The 14,844-nt window shown below is 59.5% G+C and overlaps 1 protein-coding gene across 1 annotated transcript in view; it reads left to right on the top strand.

Annotated features, from left to right (window-relative positions):
- The first annotated feature begins 6,745 nt into the window (after nt 1-6,745).
- SLC16A2 (solute carrier family 16 member 2) overlaps nt 6,746-14,844 on the top strand; it is a 35,358-nt gene continuing 27,259 nt past the window's right edge. The window contains exon 1 of the mRNA XM_066202367.1: nt 6,746-7,097. Coding sequence (XP_066058464.1) covers nt 6,746-7,097 — 352 coding nt within the window. The remainder of the gene's footprint in view (nt 7,098-14,844) is intronic.

Genomic DNA, 14,844 nt, shown 5'->3' with positions numbered 1-14,844 from the left:
TGTGTCCCTGCCCATGGCAGGGGTAGGACTAGAAGCCCTTTAAAGGTGCCCTCCAGCCTAAGACATGCCATGATTCTGTGCCCCAGTGGCAGCACTGCACCACGGTGAGTGCAAACACTGCAGGAGCCTCATCTGTTTGGGGGTCTAACAAAATCCAAGCCTGGGAGTCCCAGAGTCCCAAAATGGATTGGGTTGGGAGTGACCTTAAAGACCACCCAATTCCAACCCCCCTGCCAAGGGCAGGGACACCTTCCACCAGACCCCACCTCGGGGCTCTGCCCTTCCCAGCCCACGCCAAACCCATTCCAGGCTGTGCCCACACTCCAGCCCCAGGGACTGGCAGGGATTTTGCAGGCTGGCTAAGGAGTGACGTGAATGGCTCCTTCAGGGGCTGAGAGTGCAGGAAAACCACACAGCTGTGCCCATGGCAGCTGCATGTCCGTGCCAAGGATGCCAGCAGAGCCAGGGCAGGCTCCAGTGACCCCACAGCCCTTCCTCAAATCCCTGGCCTTGCCCCTGCCCAGCCAAGGGGCATTCTGGGCTGGAGGCTAATGGTGAGCAAGGCACTCACAGAAACAGAACCTCAGCTCCTGGGGGCAGTTCTGGGCCCCCCAAGAAAGACATTGAGGGGCTGGAGCGTGTCCAGAGAGGGGAATGGAGCTGGGAATGGGCTGGAGCCCCAGGAGAGGCTGAGGGAGCTGGGGAAGGGGCTCAGCCTGGAGAAAAGGAGGCTCGGGGGGGACCTTGTGGCTCTGCACAGCTCCCTGACAGGAGGGGACAGCCGGGGGGGTCGGGCTCTGCTCCCAGGGAACAGGGACAGGGGGAGAGGGAACAGCCTCAGGCTGGCCCAGGGGAGGTTTAGATTGGTTATTAAGGAAAATTTCTTCACTGCAGAGGCTGTCCAGCCCTGGCACAGCTGCCCAGGGCAGTGGTGGAGTGCCCGTCCCTGGGGGGATTTAAAGGATGTGTAGATGTGGCACTCGGGGTCACGGGTTAATGCTGGGTTTGGCAGCGCCCTGGGAATGGCTGGACTCGATGAAGGCTTTTCCACCCTAAACATTTCCCCGGTTCCATGATTCTCCGACTGCTGTAAATGCAGCCGCTACTAGAGGGCAGAGTGAGGCAGGAGAGACAGGTGGTTTGGGCTGCGCGGGAGCTGCGATGTGGGAAACGTGTTCGCTTCCCCTTGCACTGGGGCGTGTGGGGGAGAAGAAAGAACTTCAGCAGCATGAGGGATAATCTGTGACACGGTTTGAGGTTTGGAGGGAGATGACTCACGCTTTGATTTCTTTACGGAGCGCTCCAGGGCGGGATTAAGCCGTGTTTGTCAGGAAGGAGCCGCATCCAGCAGCGTGCAGGCAGCGGGGAAAGCTCCTCGCTCCCAGCACATCAGGCTGCTGCTCCCAGCGCAGCTCCCGGCGCTCGTCAGGAACAGAAAACCGGCAGGGATGAAGGGCGAGGGGATCCCGAAAGGGACAGCTGCCATCTCCTGAGCGCTCACTAGGCTGGACCTCGGGGTCTGGCACAAGGCTGTGTCCCAGCCCGGAGCCCTTTTGCAGGCAGAGGTAAGAGCAGCTCTGCGGTGCCCGGAGGAGCTCGGGCAGCTCTGCAGCCCACACCAGCCCCAGCTGCCGCACCCTCACTCCCATCCCTCCTGCCCGTGTCCCCAGTGTCCCCTTCCCTGAGCAGCCAGCACAGCACAGCACACTCAGGCTGGATATTCCACATTCATCCCGGGCTGCCTTGGTCAGCTGTCCTGTCCCTGTGCTGGTGCTACCAGAGCTGTTCTCATCTCCAAAAACGAAGTGAAAGTTTCCCGTGACCCAAACGGAGGCAGAAGTGCAGCCGCTCAGGGCGAGGAGGCCGATGCTGCTCCCAGGACTGTCACAGCTGCAGCAGCGGGCAGAGGTTTGGAGGACTCACGCTGGGATAGGAGGGGTGGGCAGCCCCTGTGCTGTGCCCCAGGACAGAGCTGTCCTCTCCTGCCTGCAGCCCCCGGTGACCCCCGGCCTGTGCTCAGAGCAGCTCTCAGTGCTGCCACGTGCAGCTCAGCTCAACACAAACACTCAAACTGCCAGGAGCAAACCCAAAGGGTGTCACAGCTGCCCCAGGCCTCAACCCTGGAGACCCCAGGCCATCTCCTGTATTCCTGGGTGCTCTTGGGCACTCTCACACCTGGGCTTGGGGGGCACAAGCAGCGTGCCCGGGGTGACCCACACAGCTTGGTAGGGTGAGGGAAGGGTGCAGACAGCGGCGCCCACAGATCTGAGCATTTCAGCACCCTCAGCCCAGAGCCAGCCTCAGCCCAGGCTCTTCCCAGCTCTGTGCACAGCACACGAGGGGTTTTACCCGAGTTTTTCCTGAGTGTCAGAGCAGCAGTGTCCTCTGCTCGAGCTTGGGGTCACAAACCAGCTGCACCAAGACTTCTCTGCTCCCCAGGCCGCTCCCCCTGGAGGTGTCTGTGCTGGCTTTGCCCTGGGCTGTGGGACAGGAGCCTGCAGAACCCCTGACCATGCAGCTCCTGGAGATGTTCCAGGCTTGCCATGAGCCAACTTTGTGCCATGCCGGAGCTGGGCAGTGCCCCCACCCTCCAAAGTGAGGAGCTGAAGGGGAATTCACCCTTTCCCAAGGGAATTCATTCTGTCACTGGATAAACCATGCAAATATCAGTTAATAACAGTAAATTAATGAACCATAGGAAAAACTTATCCTGGGGGCACATCCACAAACTTTCTACCAGTGATTCCCTGAACCCCTCGGGGTTTTGAGCAGCTTGAGGTCAACCACGGGTCCCACATCAGTGACACTGCGGACAAACAGGCACAGTGAGGCCCAGGTGAGCAGCCCGCCCCAAACCCCACCACCCCTCCATCCATCCATCCCAACCTGCCAAAGGCTGTGTACTGGGGTGGGATGCCAGGAGGCTGCCAAAGCCCTCTGTTTTGGGTTGTGGAGCCCCAGCTGGCACAGGAGGAGGTGGCGGGTGCCGTGGCCCCGCCGCACGCGCTCGCCTCCCGCGCGGGCTGCTGAGGTAATCCCGGGTAATTCCTGACTTCCATGGAAATGCCTCTGGGCCACGATGATTATCACTGTAATTAGCCTCTCTGATTTTTCTTGGTGTTCCATAAAATATTAATTTACAGCTGGATCCTTGCCTCCTTTGTGTGCCGGCTCGAGCTGTTCCCATCAGCAAAGCGTCTCTGGCACCTCGCGCCCGGGTCCTGCGGGGTTACGGGGCACAGCTGGGGCTGAGTCGTGGCTGGGGTTGGTGGGGCTGGGCAGGAACTTCCACTTCCCCACAGGAACGTGCCCTTCCAGCTCCAATTTCAAAGGAAATATGGAAAACCAGTGAGGCACAGTCAGAAAATATCCTCCACACCTGTGCAGCTGGATGGGTGCAGGTGAGCAGGCAGCTCTGTGGCTCCAGAAGCCCTTTAATACAACACAGATCCACCCTGTCCCTCTGTTTGGGCCAGAAATCGTGGGTTTGCTCAACTGTATGAAAAATCAGGTAGGGCAGCAGGGTCTGAGCAGCACCATGTTCCTCACCCAGCCTGGAGCCACTGCTGTGGCTGTGATTTCCACTGCCAAAATGAAGCCAAATGTGGGGTTTGGTGGCACGTGGTGCCCTGAAAACCAGCACTGCTCACACCAGCACTTTAAAGTTGCCTCATTTTTCAGCCAAGCTAAGTAGAATCGACTTTAGTCTTTGCTAAAAAGGTGGGAAATGCCACCTCTGGTACTTTTGATCCCAAACATTGGGAAGGCCAGGCAGAGGAAGGATGTTGCAGTGTGCTGGTCCTCTCTCTTCCTTCTCCCTGGACAAGCCTTGGGCTCCACATGCTGCCTTCCAGCCTCCCTGCCACGGAGTGAGTCCTGCCACCTCCCTGAGGCCGCCCCCGAGCTACGCTTTTCTCTGGGGCAGCGTCTCTGCCAGGCCAGATGTAGCAGCTGCCTCAACTACAACTCCAGTGGAAAGAAAGGAGCATTGTTAATGACAGGAAGGGGCTGTGCCCAGCACGTGAATGTCTCTGCCGGGAGCTGCTCACCACTAGAGATATTTTCCCAGAGCTTTTGGGCCTGCAGCAGATGCTGTCAGTGAGGTTTTGTCCTCAGGACACCCCTACGTGTCCCCGTGTCACTAACACCAAGCCAGGTTGCGAAGCCGTTGGGAATTTGCATTCTCCAAAGCCACGTCCTCCTATAACACTTCCCAAGGTGTTTGCACAGACATTTCCATCCCTCCTCCCCTTCTGCAAAAGCAGGCACACACTTTGAGCAGGAGCCAATCCCTTTGGCAGAGGCTCTGGCACCACGGTTTGGAGCCAAGCACACGCTGCTGACAGCCACGCTCTGCCCCGGTGGCCGGGTGGCTGTGACACGAGGTGCTCCCTGCCAGCTCCCCGGGGATGCCAGATGTGGATCTGGAGAGCCTGGAGGTGCTGCTGCCATCCACTGCAGCCCTCAGCAAGCTGGCGGGCTCAGGGCTTTGAGGAAAACCATGTGGCAGACACAGAAGAGTGTTTCAGCATTGAGTTCAAGGGAGAAGAGCAGCTTTATCTGGTTTCCCTCGGTGTTTCTTTCATCTTGTGGTTATGAAGCTGCAGAGCCTCTGGGTGGGATGCTCCATGTTCTTGCAGCAGGCTGAGCTGTTGCTGCCTGGGTTTCCCAGAGCTTCCCAGGCTGCATCTCCCTCCCCGATGAAACCTCCATCATCTCACCCAGCCCAGACTTTTAACCCCTGCTTTTTCAGTCCCTTCTGTGATTTTACTCCCTGATCTCCCTGGTCCAGTCCAGCCCAGTGATGCCTGGGTGAAAAAATGCTCTGTCCAGGCACAATAGAGCCAGCCAACATCCAGGAGAGATGCTGCTCCCTTGCTTTTGTGTCTGGCTCAAGGTCCAAGGAATATTAACCGCCTGTTTCTCATTCTGTGAGAGCCTTCTGCAGCTCCAGAGGGAAGAAGTCTCCGTAATATGGTGTTTTCTGTGGCAAAGGGCTTTCCCACCTCTCTCACTGCTGTTTTTAATCTAGTCTTGCTTTGCTGCCGTGGAGAGTTTTGGGGGGCAGCTTCCCAGCGCACCACCCGGGGTACCCCAGACCCCTTCTCTCTCAGCTTGCAGGGGCTTAACGAAATAAAACCAGCAGGCCGGGAACCTCAGCCTTCTCTCTGGTGGTGTGGATATTAAAATTCAGCTGCTCGTTGTGTCGGCAGAGGGCAGTGGAAGATGCTTCCAAAGCTCCCAAGCCTCCCCCGGCCGCGCTGTGGAGATGGGGATCCGGGGAGGAGACTCCACCAGAGAGGAAGGGAAATAAAAATGCAGTTCCTCCAGCAGCGAGGCTGACCTGAGCGTGGCGTTCCCGCCGGGCACGCCATCGGGCGAGGGGGGATTTGGGCTCATCCACCGGCGCGGCGCCCGGGAGGGAAGGCGAGGGGAGGAGACCGCGTTCCCCATCGGCGCATCCCCGCGGCTCGGGTCTCGCCATCGCTCTCGGAGGCTGCTCAGAGCCAGCCACAGCCACTGCTCCTCATCCTCTGCCCGGGAGGAAGCGGATGGCGATGGAGCTGGCAGTGATTTGCCGGCGGGAAGGCCGAGGAGAGGTTTTCCTGGCTGTGGCCGCGTCCCAGAGCGGTTCTCCAAGGCCGGCGAGCCGCAGCACGCAGACAAAAGCCTTCCCAAGCCGCAGCCCGTGGCCGGGTGCTGCTCCGGCTGCGGGAGAGGCAGGGAGATGGTGCGGCCCTGCCGCCGCCTCCCTGCCGGCTCCGCACCCTGCCCTGTAATTAATATCCCTGGAGGTAAAGAAAGAGCAGCGGGAGGTTGGGATGTATTATTTTACTCTGATAGGAATCTGACACTGACACAGCCATTAGGGAAAAGAAAGAATAATAACTCAGACTTGGCATATATGAAAGTGTAAATACCTTCAGCGTGTGAAAAGACAAGCTTTAATATATTGGTGGGTTTGTAATTATTTATTGAAAGAAGAGAAAAGGCAGAGCTTGCTGCAAAACGAGGCAGAGGCGAGGGATCAGCTTCCAAAATCCTTGGGTTTGGGTGGCCGCTGCCATCCCGCCCGGAGAAGGCAGCGTGGGGTGACAGCTGGGGACAGCCCCGCTGCCGGGGTGATGTCGGCAGCTTCCCCCGGCCAGAAGGCGGGTTGGTGTCACACAAACGCTCTCCAAACTTCCCGGGGTAGGGCACGCCAAAAACCCCACCGGGATGCCCGGCGCGGAAGGAAACTCATCCCCTCGCCCGCCGTTCGCCACCTGCTCGGGCGGCTCCGGGGGCTCCGTCGCGGGGCCCGGGGAGCGGCAGCATCCCCCGCCGGGCCGGAGAGACCCCCGGGGCCGCTTCCCGGGGATGTCCCGCGGCCGGGGCACCGTGCGGGGCCGGGGGGCAGCGGCGGCTCCCCCGTGGCTCCTGCCGCCCCCCGGGCCCCGCGGGGGCGGCGCTGGCGGGGGCCCGCCCCGGGCCGGGCCCGCTGCAGGATGCGGCGGCGGGGGCGGCGCGGAGGCTCGGCGGGCGATGCGGGGCCGCGGCCGGGCCCGGGGCCGCCTTTGAGCGCCGCGGGGGGAACGGGAGGGGGGCGCGGGCGGGCGGGCGGCCCCCGCCGCAGGTAGGGACGCGGGGGCCGAGCGGCGCGATGGAGGAGGAGGAGGAGGATGGAGGCGGCGGAGGGGAGGCGGGGAGTGAGGCTGCGGCAGGAGGGGGCGGGCGGGGGGGCCGGCCGGGGGGGGCGGCGGGCATGTGGGACCGGCTGCGGGGCAGTCGGGCGGCGGGCGGCGGCCGGAGCGCGGCCGCGATGGCGCAACGCGACGAGAAGGTGCCGGCGGCGGCGGCGGGCGAGAGCGAGCCCGGGGCCGGGGCCGGGGCCGGGGCCGGGGCCGGGGCCGGGGCCGCGGCTGAGCAAGGACAGAGCGGGGTCGCCGCGCCCTTCCAGCCCCCCGAAGGCGGCTTCGGCTGGGTGGTGGTCTTCGCCGCCGCCTGGTGCAACGGCTCCATCTTCGGCATCCACAACTCCTTCGGGATCCTCTACATGATGCTGCAGAGCGACCTGGGCGAGGGGGAGAAGGACCCGGCGCTTGAGTTTAAAACAGGTACGGGCTCCGCGGCCCCCTCCCCGGGCCGGGCGGGGCGTGCGGGGGGTGCCCGAGCGGAGCGGAGATGCCCGAGCGGAACGGGGAAAGGTGCGGCGGCGCGGCCGGCGCTGCCTCCCGGAGCTGGAAGCTCCTTCTCGGCTGTGTTGAACCTCGATTGCTCCCTGCCCCCTCTATCCTCGTAGCTGTGGCTATATTTATCTCCGACGGCATCATGTGTTTCTAAGCTCCGATGTACTCAATTAAAAGTAATTCGGCTGAAAAAACACACCCTCGGCTTGTCCTGCCGGTGTGTCTTGGGGTAAAGCAGAGCAGCGTTGGTGAATCAGCTGCTGGGTGTGATCCACCCCCTCTAGTTTTCTTTATTATTGTTCTATTTTACGGGGTTTCAAGCTTTCTGTCTGGCTGCCCTGCTGGCCGGGGGTGGCTGCAGGAGAGCATCTGCCCGGCTGCCACGCTCGCTGCGAGCCGTGTCCATTCAGTGGGACAGCCGGCACGGGGCAGGGCTGGCAGCGCCGCCCGCGCCGTCACTGCGAGGGCGGCGCGGGGTCCCCAGCACTAAACATCCCTGAAAAGCCAGATCCAGGGGCTGCACCCAGCTGCGTGTTTTGGTAGGACCGACAGGCCCGGCCGGGATGCACACTGGGTAGGGTTAACTTGGAGAAAAGGGATGTTTCTTGCTGCCAAAGACCCTGCTGTTGAAGTAGACTTGGCAGAGTCCACCAGCCTGCCGGCGTGGTGGTCCCGGCTGGACACCGGTGCTGGGAGGCCCAGCCTTGTCCCAGGTCCTGCTATCCCCCCTGGAGGATCGTATCCCTGTGATGGACACCCGTGGCCCACCTTGCTCTCATCTGCCAGGTGGAGACAAACACTTGACGCTGAGGGAACCTGCTTGTGGTGCTGTCCTGGCTCTGGATGGGACACGGGCAGCAGCCCGGAACGAGGAGTGTGCTGGGGAAGGATGAGTGCCGGGGGTGTGTAGGGACCTCCAAGCCTTGTTTTGGGGACCAGCACTGCCCGCACTCCCTCCCTCAGCTGGCGCATGGCCGGCGAGTGCGGCGGGGAGCGCGCCAGGATGGATTTCATTACGGGATCCACTGCATCTACAATCCCAAATTAACTCCCTGATACTCTGACCAGGGAAACGATGCGACCATGTAATTACGGGTACTAACGGAGTGCCACAGCGAGCTGCGGACGTGTGGCCAGCTGTAATTAGGGTGATTGATGGGCCGGGAGTGTGTGTGTTGTGTGTGTGAGCGTGTGATGCCCAGGAAGCTCATAGTGTAGCTCTCTGTTTCCTGCTGCCTGTGATTGTATCTAGAAAGCCTAAGGCAGGGCTCTAAAGGTAGAAGCCGTAACAAAAGAAATTAAATGCTGCAAGTTCTGGTGGTTTAAAGGCTCCGTGCCCAAGACGGAGGTTGTAGGAGTCAGCATCTGCCTCTTGCTTCTGCCATCTATTTATTTAAGGCCATGACCACAGAGAGGCCTCGAAAAAGAAAGGTGTGTGGGTGTGCGAGGTGAACCCAGGCTGGGTAATTAAATTGCCTGGGTGACGAATATATGCATTTGGGTCCGGGCGCTTAATGAAGAGGCCGTTAATAACTCCTGCCGAGCCCGTGGCTCCGAGGTTGTGGCGCGGCCGTGACGGAGCCCATCTGCAGCACCTCGGGGGCTGCAGCTGCACTGGCAGGGGCTGAGGGCAGCGGGGTGCAGCCCGGGGCCCCCCTCCAGCCCTTCCTCCCTCGCTCCCACCCCTCCCCGCTCGGCGTTGCATAATTTCCCCGCGGCGCTCGTTTGCGTGCAAACATAATCAGGAAAATATCGTAGCTCCTTTTCCAAGCGCTAAGTGATATGGCCTTCCTGAAAAGACCGGCGCTGTCTGTTTGTCCTCCCACGTCACTCCGAGGCCGCCAGCTGCAAGCAACAGCCGGGCCCCAGGGAGCCCCTCATCCCCCGCCAACAGGGAGCAGGTTGGGAGGACGAGGATCCGCTCCCCGCTCCCACAGCGGCATCCAGTATGGCTGTGGGCACGGCTCAGCCTTTTGTCTCCGCTCTTAAACCACCTCCAGGTCTCAGGGAAGGTGGGTTTGTATCACACAGGGGGTTTGGAGGCAAAATGGGCAGTAATGCTGTCAGCTGGTCCGGCATCCCTTTAAAAATAGGGTTCTGTTTATGCTAAAGCGGGTGCTAGTCAGCACTAAACAATAGCCGCCCCGGCTATAATTATCAAGGTTTATTTCTTGTTTGCATTGGTCACGTTTTCTCGCGTTTGATCTTGAGAAACGCAGGATCCGTGGAGTTCAGGTCTGGGGTCAGGCTTTGAAAACAAACCCCGTGGCAGCGATGCATCGAATGCATAGGCTCCTGTCTTTAAAGAAATATACTGTGCTGCCTATGTCAACAAGCACGGCGGGCTGGGGCGGGCGGGCTGCTGCGACCACCGCGTGGCCCTGCCCCGCGGGACGCCTGCACCGGGGCCCGTGCGAGGCACATTCTGTGCTCTCTGTGCGTTTGTTTTCTTCTGGGGGGAGTGGAGGAATGCTGAGGCCGGAATAAAAAAAAATAATAATAATAAAAAAAAGAATAATATACATGTGAGCACTTGGCCAGGAAAAAAAAATCCAGCTTTGTTGGAGAGGTGTTGAGTGATGCTTGAGGGTGTTTGCTGGGAGATGAGTGGTGACGTTTCCCTCGGGTTGTACAAGGCTCATTCCGGTGCTGAGGGATCCGTGGCTGTTCCAGTGCTGGTGGCACAGCGAGGGCTGACACTGAGCCAAGGGCCGGATGAGCCATCCCAGCAGCCTCATCTTCCCCAGCTGCAAAAGCCCTTTTGAGTGGCAGCACGGTCCTGGTGTGAGCATTAACTGGCCATTAATCTTCTTACATCAGTGTCTGCTCTGCCACCGCTTGGATGCTGCCCCAGCCCTGGGAGAGGGGACCGCAAGGTGACCTTGTCCCTGACCAGGGCTGTGCTCTCAGCCAAGGAGCCACCCAAGGGTCTCAGAGGGTGCTCCAGCTACCTGGGCAGAGCCAGGACAGTGACATTTCTAGGAGCCTCTTGTTCCTCCAAACACATCCTTGTGGCTGTGCCCAAGGTCTGGAAAGCCTCAGTGGGACAGCCTGCAGAGGCACACAGATCTTGTTTTTTCTTTTTTAAAAAGATCTATTTATCTTTTTCTTCTCCCCTCCTCCGCTTTGTGTCAATATCCCAGGTATAGATTAACTCTCTTCGCTTAATATTTAATGTTTTGGTGCCTGGAAATGGAACTGAAAGCATTCGGAGAGACAGCCTGAGGAGCTGCTCTGGTTTGGCTGCAGCTCCTCTGAGTGCAACCCTGTGTCCATCAGCATCCTCTGATCTGTGTGCGAGAATTTGGGGAAGAGCTTCCCCCCTTTGGTCCGGCTCCAGGCAGGGAGCAGAGGCTGCTGGAGCTCCCTGTGCTCAGGGAAGCTGGAATAGTGCATGGATCACAGCCCCTGACCGACCAGATCCTGAGGCCAAGGCGGGGCTGATGTCACCTTCATTCCTGAATTCCCATCTGTTTTGCTGGGGAATTTCTTTGTGCTGATTTCACATCCTCAGGACAGGTGAGCAGAGGTGGAGAAGGCTATGTTAACTCCAGCAGTGTAAGGAAGGCTTGGTAAGAAAGAGCAAAGCGTATTTTCTTTGGAGAAAATAAAGCATTTCAGTGTTAACAGTCATATGAAAGAGGGGGAGGAGAAGCCCTGGACTCCTCTCTGGGCTGAAGAAGATTCTGTGGGTGGGTGAGCATGGCTGGAGCTTTAGGAGCTGGGAAGAGAAATCCCAAGTTGAGGGTAAATCACGGAGTGCTTTGGGTTGGAAGGAACCTTGAAAATCACAACATTCCACCCCCTGCCATGGGCAGGGACACCTCCCACTGTCCCAGGCTGCTCCAAGCCCTGTCCAACCTGGCCTTGGGCACTGCCAGGGATCCAGGGGCAGCCACAGCTGCTCTGGGCACCCTGTGCCAGGGCCTGCCTACCCTCCCAGGGAGCAATTCCTTCCTGGCATTCCTTGTCCTGTCCCAGTCCAGCTCTCTTGGAGGCCCTTCAGAGGAGGGGGACAATCCCCTGCCTCAGCCTGTTGGCCACATTGCTTTTGATTGCAAGAGGTCACTCTTGGAAATGATCCCAACCGAACTGGGGTGATGGGGTCATCATCCAGTGCCGGCACTTGGGAAGCTCCCGTGTCCTGAAGGTGCCACTGTGGTTGTCACCTTCTAACCCAAATCTGCAGGATTCGGAGCTTTAGCTAATTACCAGGGTGCTCTGCTGGCCCCGTTTCACAGCTTTATTGGCCAAGGGTGCTCCCCTGAGCATTCCTGGGGCCTTTCCCACATCCATCCGGGCTCCCAGCCCTCCTCTAACCCCACAGAGGGGTGCACTGACACAAACGATATTTACATAGCCCAGGTGGGGATGTAAATCCAGCAAAAAGAGATTAAAAAAAGACGTTTCTGTTGCCTTGCCCTGCTAGCTGGGGAGTACAAAGGGCAGCACAGAGCTTTCCCAGATTTCCTGGGGGTTTTCCGTGGTGGGATGCCAGTGTGCCAGCACCAGGCTCTGCCCCAGCTCAGCTGCCTCTGTTTTGGGAGCTGGAGTTTGTGACTACAGGGAAACAGGGGGGAGTGTTTTAGAGTAACTGGGGTTTTGCCTGAGCTGATTGCAAGGTGCCGTGTGAGATAAAGCAGCCTGAAAAGCAAACAAAGCCCAGTCATGTTGTTAAACCTGGTTCTTGGGGCTGTCGGGAGCGATTAAGGTTATTAGGAGGCCGGAGTGCTGTTTCTAAGGGAGGTTCTTGTTTTTCAAGACTACAGGGGCCCTCTCAGCCTGCACGTTTGCCATTTTAGTGGGTTTTAATTTACTTTTAAGTGTCCTCTGCTGGCCAGCCAAGAAGATGTGAGGTTGTATTTCCTGGTGGCTATTTGTCCTTGAGTGGTGGCAGCCCCTGTGACCTCACCGTGGCCTATGAAGAAGGGGAACACAGAGTTGAGCAGTTGGTTTGGAGATTTTTGGTCCTTTCAGCTGCAACTAAATGAACAAAACCACCTCCACTTTGTGGGGTTTGGATCAAAGTTTGGATAAGCTAAACTTTGAAGGTGCTGAGTTGCAGCTCCATCACTGAGACTGGATTGGGAGTAGGAGGAGGATGAGGAGGAGGAGGGATTGGAGGATGAAGGGGTTAGTGCTGCAGATCACCGGGCTGGGATGGATGTGGCGGCCCAAGGTGACAATGGGCTGTGATGCAGTGCAAGGCGAAGGAACCATTTCATTTCCTGTTTTGGGGAGAGAAATCCACAAGTTTGACAAGTCACCTTTTAATTTCCTTAAAACCCCTCAGCAGCTGGAAGGCACCCATCAGCCAGGATGGTTCTCATCCAGCACCTCAAAATAGACCTGACCCATCAGGTTGGGCCAAACCCCGTAGCTGGGAGGCACCCCTGACCTCGCTCAGTGCCCAGGGGCTGGCTGTGCATAGCTCACGTGGGCGTTGTCACCTGCCCGTGTCCCTGGGGCAGCTCCTCTGGCTCCCTCCTTCCTTATCCAGTTTCTCCAGACACGTCTGTCCACAGGGATTATCCCACTTAGGAGGCAGCACCATCCATCACCCCATCCCACCAGTATCAGTCTTCCAAAAAATCTGGTGGTGTGATGGGGACCATCAGGATCGGTGGGTGTGGAGCTGAGCTCCCTGTTTGGGGAAGGAGGAATCACCCGGGTTTCCACCTCCCAGGGCTGATTTTATATCCCACAGTGCGCACGGGGGAAATTCCCTGGGGGGCAGCGAGCCAGCCCCGCTCCTGCCGTGCTGACAGGGGGGTGACCCCGGTGCGATGGTGGCACTGCTGCTGTGTCTGGCAGGATTTGGCAGCGTCTGAATACGAGCCCAGAGCAGCCTTTTGCTGTTTTATCCCATTCACTGCCGGGGCCCTCAGCCAGCGTGGCACATGCCAGCAGCAGGGGGGCAGCGTGGCTGGAGGAGGTGACACGTGGCTGGTGGGGACATTGGTGGCATTTGGGGTGATGCCACGGGCACTTCCCAAGCTGTGCCCCCTTGCTGGAAACACACGAGGCCCCACCCTGGCTCCATAATCAGGGAATAGGTTGGAAAAGGCCTCTAAGATCACCGAGTCCATTTTGGGGTTCTGCCCACTGCTGGCTGCTGTCCGGGAGCCATACAGAATTTTCTGGCACGTCACCAAATGCCTCGGTCTCTTCCACTCACTTTTTTTGGAATGATCACCCTTCAGGGGTTTCTCATGAGTGGGTCAGAGCTTGGAGGAGGATGCCAGAATTTCCCAGCCAGGACAGAGGCCATGCACCCACATCTTGCAGCCGGTGTTTTCCCTGAGGAGTCACTTCTCCCTGGATCTCCACGACCTCCAGCCTGTGCATCCCACGGCATCTCCACGGCAATGGGCAGCAGGGGGACTGGACACCAGTCCAGCACCTGTGCAAATACGCTGCTGAACCCATCACAGCAGGGATTTGTTGGGTTTTCCCTTCCTCTTCCTCGAAAGGCTTGATTATTCCCTATTGGGGAAGGAAGGAGATGGTCAGGGAGATTTCCAGGGGAGGAGACGCTGCCCTTTGGCATTCAGCCCCGCAGAAAAGGGCCCGGTGGAGAGGTGTGTGCCATGGCCGGGAGCGGTGCCCGGCTGTCCCGCCGGGCGTTCCCGAGCTCGCCGCGGGCCCCGGAGCGCTCGGTTCTCCCCGGGCCCTCTCGGCGCATCCACCCCGAGACAGTTGGGGCGGTTGCAAAACCCCCATGACGTGTGCTGGGAATTGCTGCAACACGCTCGCAGGCCCGAGCCATTCCAGCCTCTCCCCGGCACCTCGCACAACAGGTCCTGCCAGCTCCGGGGCCGGCGGGACGCGGCGCTGCCCGCACGCCCTGCCCGCTGCGCTGCGGGGCTCCGGCCGCTGCTCCGGCCACCCCCGGGACACACCCCGCGTTCCATCCGCGCCTTTGCAGGGTTTTCCCGCGGCCCTTGCCCTTTTAGCTGTAGATCCCTTTAAAAATGACCCGAGGCACGAGCTTGCTCTGTGTCCCCAGCACGTCCTTCGAGAGCTGGAGCGGGGTGGAACACGGGGGAAAACCCGCGGGAAGAGCTGCCGGCTCACAGCCCTGTGCCCGTGGCGAGTTGTTTTGCTGGAACTCATCTTGGGCATCCTTGGCAGCTGTGCCATGCCGTGCCGTGCCATGCCGTGCCGTGCCGTGCCATTCCACGCTGGCCCCTGTGCAAGGAGCAGCCCAGCGTGCTCTGAGCAACCTCCCGGCCTCTTGTGGGGTCACCGAGAGGACACAGTGGCAGGACAGCAGCCCCAGCACCCCTGTGCATGCCCCAGGGGAGCTCCAGCTCGGGGATGTCCCGTTCCTCCAGCCCGCAGGGCGCAGGCAGAGGAGCATTGCGCCACACGGGAGCTCCCGGCGCCGTGTCCCGGCGCCGTGTCCCGGTGCAGGCACCACAGGGCCAGCGGGTGAGGGTGTTTGGGGTCAGTGCTGCCAGCAGCGTGGTTTGGGGAGAATCTGCTCTGCGAAACCTCACACTGGGGGAGATGAGCTCACCGAATCCCGCTCCTCCGCATCTTTGGGATTTTTTTGGCTCTGAGTTTGGATTTAGCAGCTCGTGATGGGTTTTGCTTGCTTTGCCACGGCTGGGTTGGATGGGGGTTTAAGCAGGCTGGTGCAGTGAAGGTGTCCCTGCCCACGGCAGTGAGG

This window comes from Chamaea fasciata, unplaced genomic scaffold (assembly GCF_029207755.1).
Source record: "Chamaea fasciata isolate MVZ Bird 193981 ecotype frontalis unplaced genomic scaffold, bChaFas1.0.hap1 SCAF_22, whole genome shotgun sequence".
Taxonomy (NCBI): domain Eukaryota; kingdom Metazoa; phylum Chordata; class Aves; order Passeriformes; family Sylviidae; genus Chamaea; species Chamaea fasciata.
This window is presented reverse-complemented; position numbering and strand designations above follow the sequence as displayed.